The sequence below is a fragment of the Dysidea avara genome, chromosome 2 (genome assembly GCF_963678975.1).
Source record: "Dysidea avara chromosome 2, odDysAvar1.4, whole genome shotgun sequence".
In the NCBI taxonomy this organism is placed as follows: domain Eukaryota; kingdom Metazoa; phylum Porifera; class Demospongiae; order Dictyoceratida; family Dysideidae; genus Dysidea; species Dysidea avara.
In genome coordinates, this window is record NC_089273.1 from 41,803,570 (window position 1) to 41,815,932 (window position 12,363).

The window sequence follows — 12,363 nt, forward strand, 5'->3', positions numbered from 1 at the left end:
TCCAGCAGAGCACGCACAACAAGAATTACAGCTGTAATACATAACAGTTTTTACCGATGGAGTATTAGATAAGCAGATACGTGGTGTGTAGTTGGATTATTCATGGTGAGGTTGAGTGTGTTTGATAACTAGTACAGTGGAACCTCAGTTATCCAGACCCCACTTATACAGATTCTCGGTTAACCAAACTACAAGAATGACTGCTCTATTAGAGTAGTGACCGTTCTAGTTGATAATATTCAAAACTGTTCTTTATGCTATTTTAAGGTTATTTATACACAGTTTCAGCGATACGGATTTTTCAGACTTATGGACTACCCCTGGTCCCAAGGGGTACTAAAGTTCCACTTTACATCTAGTACTATCGTGATACTATCGCTATAGTGATATAAAAGTTACTATCAATCGTGAATAGTGATAGTTATACTATCATTCAGCTCAAGCACAGACTGTGCATTTTCTGAGCATAATTTTTTCCAATGCACGGAAATTGGCACACAACAGAAGCTGCAATATTTGATGACAAAGTTCAAGAAGAACAAACGAACAAAGCCTGAGCCTAGTAGTAAGCAGAAAAAGGATGATAAAGGCAAGGGCCAAGCTTAAAACTGAATTACTGTATGACGTTTCCAAGCCAGAAGTGTCATACGGTAATTCAGTTTTTTGTTCTACAACTGTTTGTATGGATCCTGATGGTTGAAAACTGTAAGATTAACACTATAAATGTAGTAAATATGAGAGACAAAAAAAAATAGAAAATAGAAAAAAAATTCCCACATGTAAAATCGCATGCAACAGAATTCAGTAGAAAGTAATGATACTAACCCACTCTGAAGTTTATTGCTTTAGCTTCAAGTGTCTCCTTTAACTTCAAGATGGACCATTTGTCAAAACTGCATACACCACCAGTTCTCATTGACACCAACTTGTCTGTTTCCTGTAATCACCACAATAATATTATGTGAATAAAAGATTTTCGGTTTACAATGCATAATGAAATAGGTCACCTACATGATACCACTAATCCCTACTTTGGTCTAGGGTTGGGCGATATTGAATTTCTGACATGCGATTATTGCATGAGCTATTTAATGTGATAATCACAATACTGCACATGAAAATTGAATACAACCACATAGTTTCAAAAGTCAATATAACTGCTTGTTTTCACTGAGAATTAGTTTACAAACACAACTTCTTTGCTAACAAGTTAACCAAACGACGTAGTTAGCAATAATGTGTACGAACTGTATCAAAATTAATATGAGGCCTAGAAGAGAAACAAATTAGATGATAAATGTGATAAATATTGCCTATGTAATATTAGGCTATGGTATGGCTCATATACAGGTTTACTAAATCACTTAGTCACCTACACATGTTCATTTAGTAACCCGCCCTCAAGCAATTTTGTTTATGATAAATAATTATAACACGAAAGGCACACTGCAGTACTTGATAATACTGTAATACTCTTCTTCTCCGTGTCCCGCAAATAATTTTGGACAAATAGTAGACTAAGTGGCGTATCTACTTTAGCTCTAGCCGTTGCTGTGGTTACTGGTCAAATAATTGTTTTTGTGGGCGCTGTAAGGACTTCAGGAAGAAACTGTTCTGCTGTTCTGCATTGCTCTTTCATCCTACACTCATACTCTGACTATAAAGGTACATACTTTAACCCATTGTCTAAATACAGTAAGTTAGACACTGCGACCAACAGGAACTAAGCAATTTAGTAACCCCTAAGGCCCTTAGTAGCACCCTCATTACACTCGAGACGCTACAGCCTCGTGTTACTAGTTCCCTTGGTGTTTAACTATTATACGTATATTGCGAAGGCAAAATGCATGCGATAATGGTATTGCAAGCACTTGCTTTGGCGATATTGGTATTTTATTGAAATATTTCTCAACCCTACTTTGGGTCCATAACCATTCATGACCACTAGTATATATATCTTATCTGCAGACCCCTCTTTTTGTTACTATGGTTTCTTAATTTTCCTTGCGCTTGTTTATAAAATTTGCTTATATATAATTGTAACTGATGAACCCACACATACCACATCAAAAGAAAGAATTGAACCAGACATATCATAAAATAAATTTTGCATATGAAGATGCAACCCATCCATCGGTTACTGAGTGGTCATTATGCCTCATTTACATAGCATTATAAATACTGCAAGAAGTACCCTTGCAATTTAACTCAGCCACTATGGAAAATACTGATGATATCCATTATAAATGCAAAAGTCACCACATGGAAACTATAGCACAGCAAGATACCATGAATGACACCTTGTGTTGTTAGCAAAAAAACAAACAAAAAAAACAACACGGGACACAAAGAAAGACAGCATGGATTGTGCATACATTTCACAGTATGTTTAAAGACACCTGTTGGTTGTGACAAATAATCAAACACGTAGCTTGAACCATTATCAAATTATGCTGGTCTAAAGCATAATTTATACAGTTAGCTAGTCAGTAGAATATTTAGACACATTCACACTCACTGGCAGTTTAATAGTAAAGTGTAGCTCTGAAGAAAAGGAGGATCCCATGCCTTCACAATACGAACATAATCCAAACTCCTGTCTGATGGTATCTCTCACTTTACAAACTCTGTTCTTATTCCTCTTCTGATAATATTTCCTATAACAAGATGATAATTACTGTATTGCAATACTAAAATATCATCTCTATATTATATTCATACCGTAGACTCTGGTTATTAGGTGCATGCACTTACAATTTTTGGAGGAATTATTTGTTAAATTTACTATACCTGTTAAGCACATGCACTTATAAATTATGGTAAGGAATTTCAGCTAGGAGGGCATTAGTTGTACCCACCACAGTTTTCAAGCAATTTGACCACCAGTAAATAGTTTGCTTCAGTCGTGGAAACGGAAATGCTTAGAAGTCAGGTAGCTACAGCTATCATTAATACAGACGGCAGTATCTGCTAGACACGGGCATGGTGAAGCATCAAGTGTGCTGCGGCATGTCTGATTTGTTCTGACAACGTTTTGCTGCAATTCTATGTAGTACGAAGTTGCAGCAGTGATTTCAACCATATGCGCTTAACAGGCAATATGCTCATTACACAAGTTCTTGAAATACGTATTCGGCTCATATGTAGTACTTCTAAAAATCTTTTCATCGAAACGTTATACATAATCCATCAAAATTTTCATCACAGATTTTCTATACAGAAGCCATAAAGTATAGTGGGTTATTGCCCTTTTCTGAATATTTGATGGAGCCAAACCAGATATATCTACTTTAGACACCTTTTTACTGTCACCAGGTTGGCTGAAATGCTATTTGTGTTGAGAAAATCCACTTTCACATGTGTAGAATTCTTCATAGCATGACTGTCACTATAATAATGTCTAAAAATAAATTCATCAAATAATAGGACCAATTGATGTAGTATATAGTGGGCCTCCAATAAATTGTATGACCCCTTCCAAAAAATATAAAGAACAGTACGAAAAGTACCTCTGCAATCAATCACACATTATGAACACTGCATTGTATTTATAGAAGCATCTGAAACTTTTGATTGTGGGTTTGAATTTATGAATTAAAACTTTCCATAAATCATGTAGCTGTTGTTTCCAGTTTTCTGAGAGATGTTTTGTTGTTTAAATTTTAGATTAGGGGGAAGAATATTCATATAACTGAAAGTTATGTGAGGTCTAACTGGCATTCATTAGTGCTAGGCACTATTGAAATTAAATACCCAGTATTAAACATTATCAGATATACGTACCAGTATATACTTATATATATTTAGCTTATTGCTTAGGCCTGATATGAAAAGGAGATGTATCCAAGAATGTCATTCAATACAAGTAGGTATGTGCTTGTAATGTGGCAATCTCAGTGCTTGTAATGTGGCAATCTCAGTGCTTGTAATGTGGCAATCTCAGTGCTTGCTTAAAGTACAGCTTCTGGTTATCACTAAACATTGACAGCAAAGGTTGGAATACCGTATATGACCGTATTAAAGCCAGGCTCAAATACACGCAGGGGCTCAAATATACGCCTGGTACAGCTGGGGGACTGTCATAATAAACACCGGGGCTCATTTAAACGCCGGGGTGTTAATGATATGCACTGAAAGGGGTTCTAAACTCGTGTCAGCTGCTAACTATACAGTGATGTCTCATCACCAGTCTTATGATGTCTTGTCTTGTTCAACTATGCCTTCTCTTCTGGTGATGGCCATAGCGTATTTATCGTGGTCATTGTCATCTTTCTGCCCGACTTCCAATGTTTCACCCAGCAGAGGAGTCCGAATGGGTTTATGTACGTGATGGGCTATGGATTTCGTATTTCGTAGGTACTTTTACTGGCATCTGTCATTCTCAACGAGTGGCTAGTAAGAAATAAACGCCCGGGTCCAAATTAATTCCGGTCTCGTTTAAACACCGGGTCAAAAATGATTTATAGGAAATAAACGCCCGGGCTTCTATACGGTCATATACGGTATGTAACATCACACATTCTTCGAAACACTTACAAATCTCTAATAACAAATGCATAAATCAACCAACAATTATTTGCTTAAGCTAATGAGTGTATAGCCAATGAACCCTTGTCCTTTTAAAGCCCATAACTCATTAATCACAAGTGGATGAGCGTAGCACCACCAAAGTGAAATGTCTGATCCATCAAAGATTTCAACTGATTCTAATCTCTAAAACAGTTTCATCTAGTAGGGTGTAGTTATAACACAATTACTCAGGATATGACTGAAATACATATACGTATATACACTCTCCCTCGAGCACTACTCACTGTTGGGACTGGAGTTGTGCATATATTTACTCATCCCTCATAAGCATGTTGCAACCATACAATACAGCTTAAATGTGTTGACAGAACACTCTGATATACTCTGCATATTTACTTAACTTGACAGATAAATAAAATATAACAAGTACTCTACAAAGGCTGCAGAAAACCTTCCAAAATTAGAATGAATATCAGAGATAACAAAGAATTTTCAATAGTTGGCCTTTAATGTTACTATTGATTGTGGGTTTGCATATTAGCTGCAGGCTTGGTTTCTCTTGGGAGAGTTATACAGTTGCATGTTACCACATTCGAATGTCTGTCTGCTATCATAACAAAGAAATGAAGAAAAGAAAGATTATTTATGTACCAAAAGGTATTACTTGGTTAAACTAGAGATGTACTGATCTACCGATCTCAACAATTTGAGCAAAATCGGTAGAACTGATTTTCTGCTGAAGCCACCGATTCATGATACCGATCTTTCTAATCACCATTTCTTCAAACATACTAGACTTCTATCATTTCTCTGCTCCATTTACAAAATAGGCTAAAGAATAGTGCCATTTCTTTTCCTGGCATCCATTGAAACTATGAGAAGCCATATAAATATGCATAAGTTAGCTATTTTAGTTACTGAAACTTACCCTTGAACTTACCAGAGGCCCTTGGGCAGAAAACAATGAATAATGCTACACCATACTGATGATCAAATAGACTAAACTATTAGAATCTCTGCTACAACAGCCTACAAACTATTTCAGACAAGTCTTGGTAGTAGCATGCACTGAAATATTTGTGGGTGCTGTCACTGCTGATTGCCTGGGTGGTGTAATTGAGGCCACACCACCATTGGTATTGACCAGTTAGCCTAGTCTGAGATTATAAAATGCTATAAGAACTACTGATTATTATAATAGATAACTGATGTCAGATCAGCACAATATCAGTAGATCGGTAATAAATTTCCTAGATTGGATCAGTATCGGTAAAGCTTAGAAGTGTTGGATCGGTACACCTCTAGTAAAAACCATCAATAATATACAATTATTATTTTAAAAAATCACTTTAGCAACTGTCCAGCAGGTTCTTAAATGAGTATAGTGAATCAGCTTTGACAATTTGAGATGGGAGAGTACACAATGAGTTAATTGCACTGTGAAAAAAAAATCTGACCCGAGTTGAGAATTAGAGCATGATTTAAATAGTTTGTAGTTGTGGTCTCTGGTAAAGAGAGAAGGTGTAACAGCAAAGAAGTCAGAAAGAGAGAAATGTATAATTGTTCCCATGGACAATTTAGTACAAAAAATTCGGACACTTCTTATGTGTCTACATTCTAATGGTGGATGTTGCGGTCGTTGAAAGCAGTCTAGAGAACGCCTTGATGGAATCATACCGTGGTATGTCTTAGAACTTGCTCAATCTTTCTTTGATAAAGTATGTATGTATGTATGTACGTATGTATGTATGTATGTATGTAATGTGGTCTCGACATTGTGTAGAAGCATTCCAATAGAGGCCTATAACAAGAAATTTACACATGGTGATAGTTAAGTCCACCAAAAAGGAAGAATCTGGCTTGGCAATTATGTTACTAGTAAGTTAGTGAAACTTTAGCTTATTGTCTACTATAGCTCAAAGATATGTGCAGTTGCTAATATAATAATATTATTACATACGTAGATGGACCAAAGCCCACTACACACATGAATACAACTGTAAAATATTTCCATATACAAGTCGTTAATTGAATACTTTGAGATTTAAAAAAACTTATCTCTAACAATGATTTAAAAGGCTTCAGAATCCAAAACCCACAATCACTACCAAAAAGTATTCCTATAAAAACATTTGCATGGGTCCAATGGGTATTTCATCATTTATTCGCTATTCATTGTTCTTTTTTTTTTGGAAAAGGTCATACACTTTTGGAGGCCTTTGAGAATGCACAAATACCGTAAAGTTGGGTTGTTAAGTGCATGTGCTTATAATTTTCGGATAAACTTTTTGTAAAAATCATACTCTGTTAGGTGCATGCGCCTAATAAATAAGTGCAACACAGAACCACTACGTTGAATAGAGTAGTTAATAGTTTGTGCTGGTCACCACTCCAGTATGTAAGGATATTTTACTCCATTTCAGGGTGAAATCCTTTGTGATGAACAAGATTATCACTATCCAGATGGCTGATTTGCTGTATACATAGCGAAGAGAGACCTCAAGGGAGATGTACGTGCTTGAGGAAACATTGATTTTTCAGTACTTCTAACTTTTCTTGCTGTGTGTAGCTTTATCATCGCATTTGCCGTGTGCGCTTATCATCCATGGTTAATTACAAGAAATGTGTTTGCGCTTAAATAATATGTGCTTAATAGATACATGCGCTTAACAACCTGACGCTATGGTACTGTTACTCCTAAACACATTTTGTGTTTACACAATGTGCTCTGTTTTATGAATTAGCCCTTAAACCCGCATAGGCCAGAACACTGACCCAAATACGTGTGCCTTGTACACAGTTCTGTTTGAACTAGTGTTGTGAACCAGTATACAAAAACCAGTTACTAACTGGTATTGTCTAGGTCAGCAAATTACTGGTTAAAAAGATGTTCAAAGATGTTCACTAAAGTAAGCAGAGTAGTTTAGAATCTTTGCTCACGGGGATTCAGGTGCTTTGCACGAAACTTAGGCGGCATACATCATTTGTAGTTTTAGTACGGTATGCTAAAGTGTTTGTACAACTTTCTGCGTCAGTTTTTTCTTGTATACTAGTGAGGGAGACCTCTGTATTAATGTAAAATAAGCGATTGGTATTGGTAGCAGGGCGGCATGTCGGAAAAAAAGATTTTTGTACTGCCTGTTGATGTTACAGCAAGTTTTAGTCCCTTCACATTGGCCAAAAGAGCTTCAAAATCCCATAGCTGTGTTTCAACCTGGCGTAGGTTTAAATTGTGTTGATTGCGCCATGCTTATGCTGCTAAGGAATAGATTCCACGTTTTACATCTCCATAATGTGCTACAAGCTCTGTGTAAACTGACACAGAAAGTATTTTTGCATGCTTTTATAATCGGCTTATAGCATTGTTATTCAACATCTAATGGCCATACAAATCAGTATATGTGACTGGACCTGCGAAAACAGGGCATGTGGGCACAAACTACACCCCATCACACTACAGGTCATATCTCAGTACTGGAACAGAATATTTGCATTCTGTAACTTGTATCATAAAGCCAGTCAAATGCTTACTAAGAGTAGAAAATTGCATTGCCATAGCACAATGGTATAAATAGTCATGAGTGATATAATTGTGAAAAAGTAGGCAAAAATCATGTGTCCACTTAACTTGTTTTTGCAGGCCTGGTTTATAGATAGAGGAAGAGCTGGTCTACTATGTAACAGTGTTTACTATAGTGTAGCTCTCCAAACGTGTCTTCAAAAAAAAAAAAGAAAAAAATCCTTCAAACCAGAAATTGTGAGGTAAATGCCATTTCAACATCATAACATAACCTCAAAGCATGTGTAAATATGTGATTGTAATAACTGTTTTTGCAAGACAGGATGTTGATGGTCATTTTGGTACCACCCTAAAGCTTCCAGCAGGCATGCTGAGTACCATTATGTCTGCCAATACCACTGTATTACACGGAAACCAGTTAATCCGTTAATTGCCAGTTATAGGATACCAGATAATCGGTTTTGAATTTGTTATCAGGTTCACAGCTCTAGTTTGAACACTTGCATATTGAGTGAACCACATGACACATAATGTAATCACGTTACTGCAATACACAGGTATTCAAATAGAAGCAAAAAAAACACACACACACACGATGGCAAAATGAAATGGTGTTTACAAAGGCCTCCAGATACTGTATGGCCTTTTCCAAAAAATAAGAAAATAAATTACAGGCGCTTACATACCTACAGCTTTACAGTATCTCTTTTATACAACTACCTGTTGGTATTGATTGTGGGTTTTGGTTTTTTAAAATGATACAAGGTATATGGTATGAATTGATAGTACCATCATGCCATTTTGCCACCCGAAGCTGTTACAATGCATGCACTCACATTTGCTGTGTTTCTTTCTCCACTACTGCAGTGGATAGGTGATGGTGATTCACGGTAATACAAAATGAAGCTGCTAGCTATTATGAGAATCGCCTGTAATACATTGTAGTAACTGGATTGATTGCAGAGGCACTTATTGTACTGTTCTTTGTTTGCAAAGCTATACAACAGGTAGAAAATACCCAGAAACAAAGGAAAAATGGCCACTTCATTATATTCAGTAATTGTTAGTCAGGACACACATATTAATAGTTAGTTTTATGTTGCGACTGAATTGATTGAAGAGGCACTTCTCATGCTGTTCTTTAGTCATATGGGGGCTCAGTGATGTATCTGGAACAGCACAGCTAGGACACTGTATATGCTGCCTTTGTGGTGGGCATGCCCCACCCCCTCTGAATTCAACAGTTATAAAATGGCATCTGAGGCCATTTCAGCAAAAAAAAAGAGAAGCTTTTTGAAACAGATATATATATTTAACCTGTTCAGATTGAATAGTAACACTAACAACATTAGAACAGTATCTTCTAAACCGTTTTATAGTTTGACTATAGTGAAAATAAAAGTAGGGAAACAAGGGAGGTCGCATACACCTGCGGATATACTAGTGGACATTTAACTCCTAATTCAGTAATGGATATAGACTGAAATAGGGATTAAATGTCATATCTTTAGGTGTAGGTGACCTCCCTTGTTTCATTACTTTTTTATTTCTATGGTCCCTAATCAAACCAAAAATGCTTAATTAATAGTTATACCACGGCTGCGAGGGATTTTGCTGATATATACACCCAAAGCCCAAGGGCCGCAGGCCCAAGGGCTGCGGGTGTATATTTCAGTAAAATCCCAAGCAGCCGTGGTATAAGTGATATATATCACTTGGGGCGCACTCACCTAATAGGTGAAAGAACTAACGAGAACTCATCCCATTTGTTTTATACAGTAGCATCTGAAAATCGATCGTGGTTTTAAAAGCATGGGCTAATAGCCATCAAAACGTTGTCCATACGTTAAAACATCATTAATACGTTACCATGCTTCAACACGCTATGTTAGAAAACTTGCGATTGTGGGATTGAGTTTATATTGTTATCATTTTTGTACTAAGTTAAGCCAACTAACTTCGCTATTGGGACAGTAAGTAAGTTATTATATTAAGTTAAGTACTTAGAACTGTAAGTTACTAACGTATTTCAGCGTAGCAGTAGTAGTTTTTCCGTTCTGTGGTCTGTTCAAAGGCTGATACACGGTGGGTAGAAATACACATCCACAATCGCCCAAACAGTCATTTTCTGCCTTCATTATCCTTTACTAATAACCAACTAGTCCATCTTAGAGTATATACTCAGTTTAGCAACCACTACAAAATCGAGTCCCACAATGCAAAGCTCTATGTCGCTCAATATAATGAGTCAAAGCGTATCATTTCTTTGAACTGGCTGGGCATCAAAGTCATTGGCAAACTGCTTTCCCATGATATTGCCTGGGCAATATGCGAGTTAAACACCAAGCAGCACCTTTGAACGCCCACGCTAAAGTGGTATATTTTTCCTTATACTAGGAATCAATCTATTTTTGTCCAATGGCACTTATTTAATCAATCCTAACTCATTACTGAAACAAGCTACAAAGGTGAGGTTTGGCTCAGTCTGTTCACCGTGAACTGGCAAATTGATCAAGATATGTGACTGGTCCTGCGAAAAAAGGGCATGTGGGCACAAACTACATCTCATCAATCAATGAGTCATATCTCAGCACTGGAATAGTATATTTACATTTTGTAACCTGTATTTTAGCCTATTTGTTGTAGGCTAAAAATTTCATGTGATGGTATAAAAAGTTATGAGTCATGAAAGTCTGAAAAAAGTAGGTAGATTTTATGTACCCACACGCCTACTTTTCACAGGCCCAGTCGCATATAAGATTTTACCTGTACGTCTCCATGCAGGCAAAGAAAAAGACCATTGTAGCAATGAATTGACGAAAATAAACTTCATTTCTACTGCATCATCAATAAGCACCATAATTCATGTGCTTATTGCTGTATGAACACAAAACAAAGATTTTCCTTACTCAACATGAAAAAGCGAATCTGATGGTATATAGGCATTCTTAATTTGAGCTTTTTTTGAATGCATACCAAAGTGATTAAAACGTGTAAAATTTTATGTGGCACAAGCATTTTTTACCCAGTTTATTTCAATACAATGTTTAATGCTAAAATATAATTTTGCAAAAAAAGACTAATTTTTGCTCAGCAGGTCACATATTGCTTAATCAGTGAAAAGCGTTTCTATAAACCAAAACCCACAATGAATTGTGACAAGTGAATTATATAAGTGTACTATTACACAGTGTGAAGTTATGATGATGATGATGTCCCAGAACATGTTCTTCCTGACATGCTAAGTGTAGTATGTTGGAATTTTTAGACAGTCATATATTACAGTATGTTAATATGTGACTTGATTTAATTGTATTTACCTGAGTTCCTTCAAAAGCTAGTAATGTAGGTGTATTAATAATTCTGTATCGCGTTTTCATGAAGTCTTATAGCTTGGGCCAAGACTACACCTGTAATTTATTCACTGTATTGTCGCTGTACAATTCCTGTACCAACTGTCTAGCGATATAACTCCAAGACTATTCATCACAAAAGGCTGTAACTTTAACTGTCCACTCTTTTGTTACTATAGCTAATAGAGAAGCAATAAAATGGAGATCAAGGAATATGCAAAAATGGTAAGTTTTTGGTCAGCGGGTCACATATAATTTATAGTTTATATTTAATTTAGCTCAATATATGTACGTATCTGATTCATATTGTGCATCCTAAGGTGTTAAAAATAAAGCGCATTACCCAATACTATTGAGAAAGACACAAAAACATATAGCCACTTCAATAACAATACCACTTTGCACCCATTTCAACAAAAACCCTCATTTTTCATGTTTGGGGCAATTTGTGGTTTGAGGTTTTAAACTGTACGTGGTTTTTAAGGATTATAAATAAGTACAGCCACCAAATACTTCATATGGCCAGATGTGCAAGAAATCCACATGTTCGTACAAGCTTTATTTTACAGTAACAATGCATTAAACAAATTGGGACTTTTAACAGCAAAAATCTTGGTATCACCCAAAGAAACAGGGAGAGACAAAAAATAAGAGTATTAGTTTACCTCATGGAGGAAGTACAGTTCACCCTCACCCTTCTCGCAATTTAGCATTCTTCCTGGTCAAAAGAAGGACCTGTGAGATGTAACTTACCCACCATTGAATATGACTGTTTACGGTGAACATAATAGTTAGTGTAAGTTTCATCTCCATAAGAGACTACACCGATAAGTTATGATACAGTGTAGTATAAACACCTGTATAGCTTTTTTTTGCATCACTATCACTGTTACTGTATTTTGTAAATGGCTCTGGGAATGAAGTGTACAAGGAAGGTGAAGTGAATATTAACATGTAATT

General features: G+C 36.3%; 2 protein-coding genes across 10 annotated transcripts in view; one reads left to right on the forward strand and one right to left on the reverse strand.

The window, feature by feature from the left end:
- LOC136247368 (uncharacterized) overlaps positions 1–12,363 on the forward strand; it is a 260,912-nt gene that overhangs the window by 86,749 nt on the left and 161,800 nt on the right. The window lies entirely within an intron of this gene.
- Positions 1–12,363, reverse strand: part of LOC136247369 (uncharacterized) — a 57,817-nt gene that overhangs the window by 15,046 nt on the left and 30,408 nt on the right. For all 5 annotated transcript variants that reach the window (XR_010697445.1, XR_010697444.1, XM_066039019.1 and 2 more), the window contains exons 5-6: positions 2,519–2,657; positions 826–937 (exon numbers count right to left, since the gene is read on the reverse strand). Coding sequence is in view for 3 of the 5 variants with exons in the window: in XM_066039019.1 (XP_065895091.1) it covers positions 826–937; positions 2,519–2,657 (251 nt within the window). In the remaining 2 variants the exon portion in view is untranslated. The remainder of the gene's footprint in view (positions 1–825; positions 938–2,518; positions 2,658–12,363) is intronic.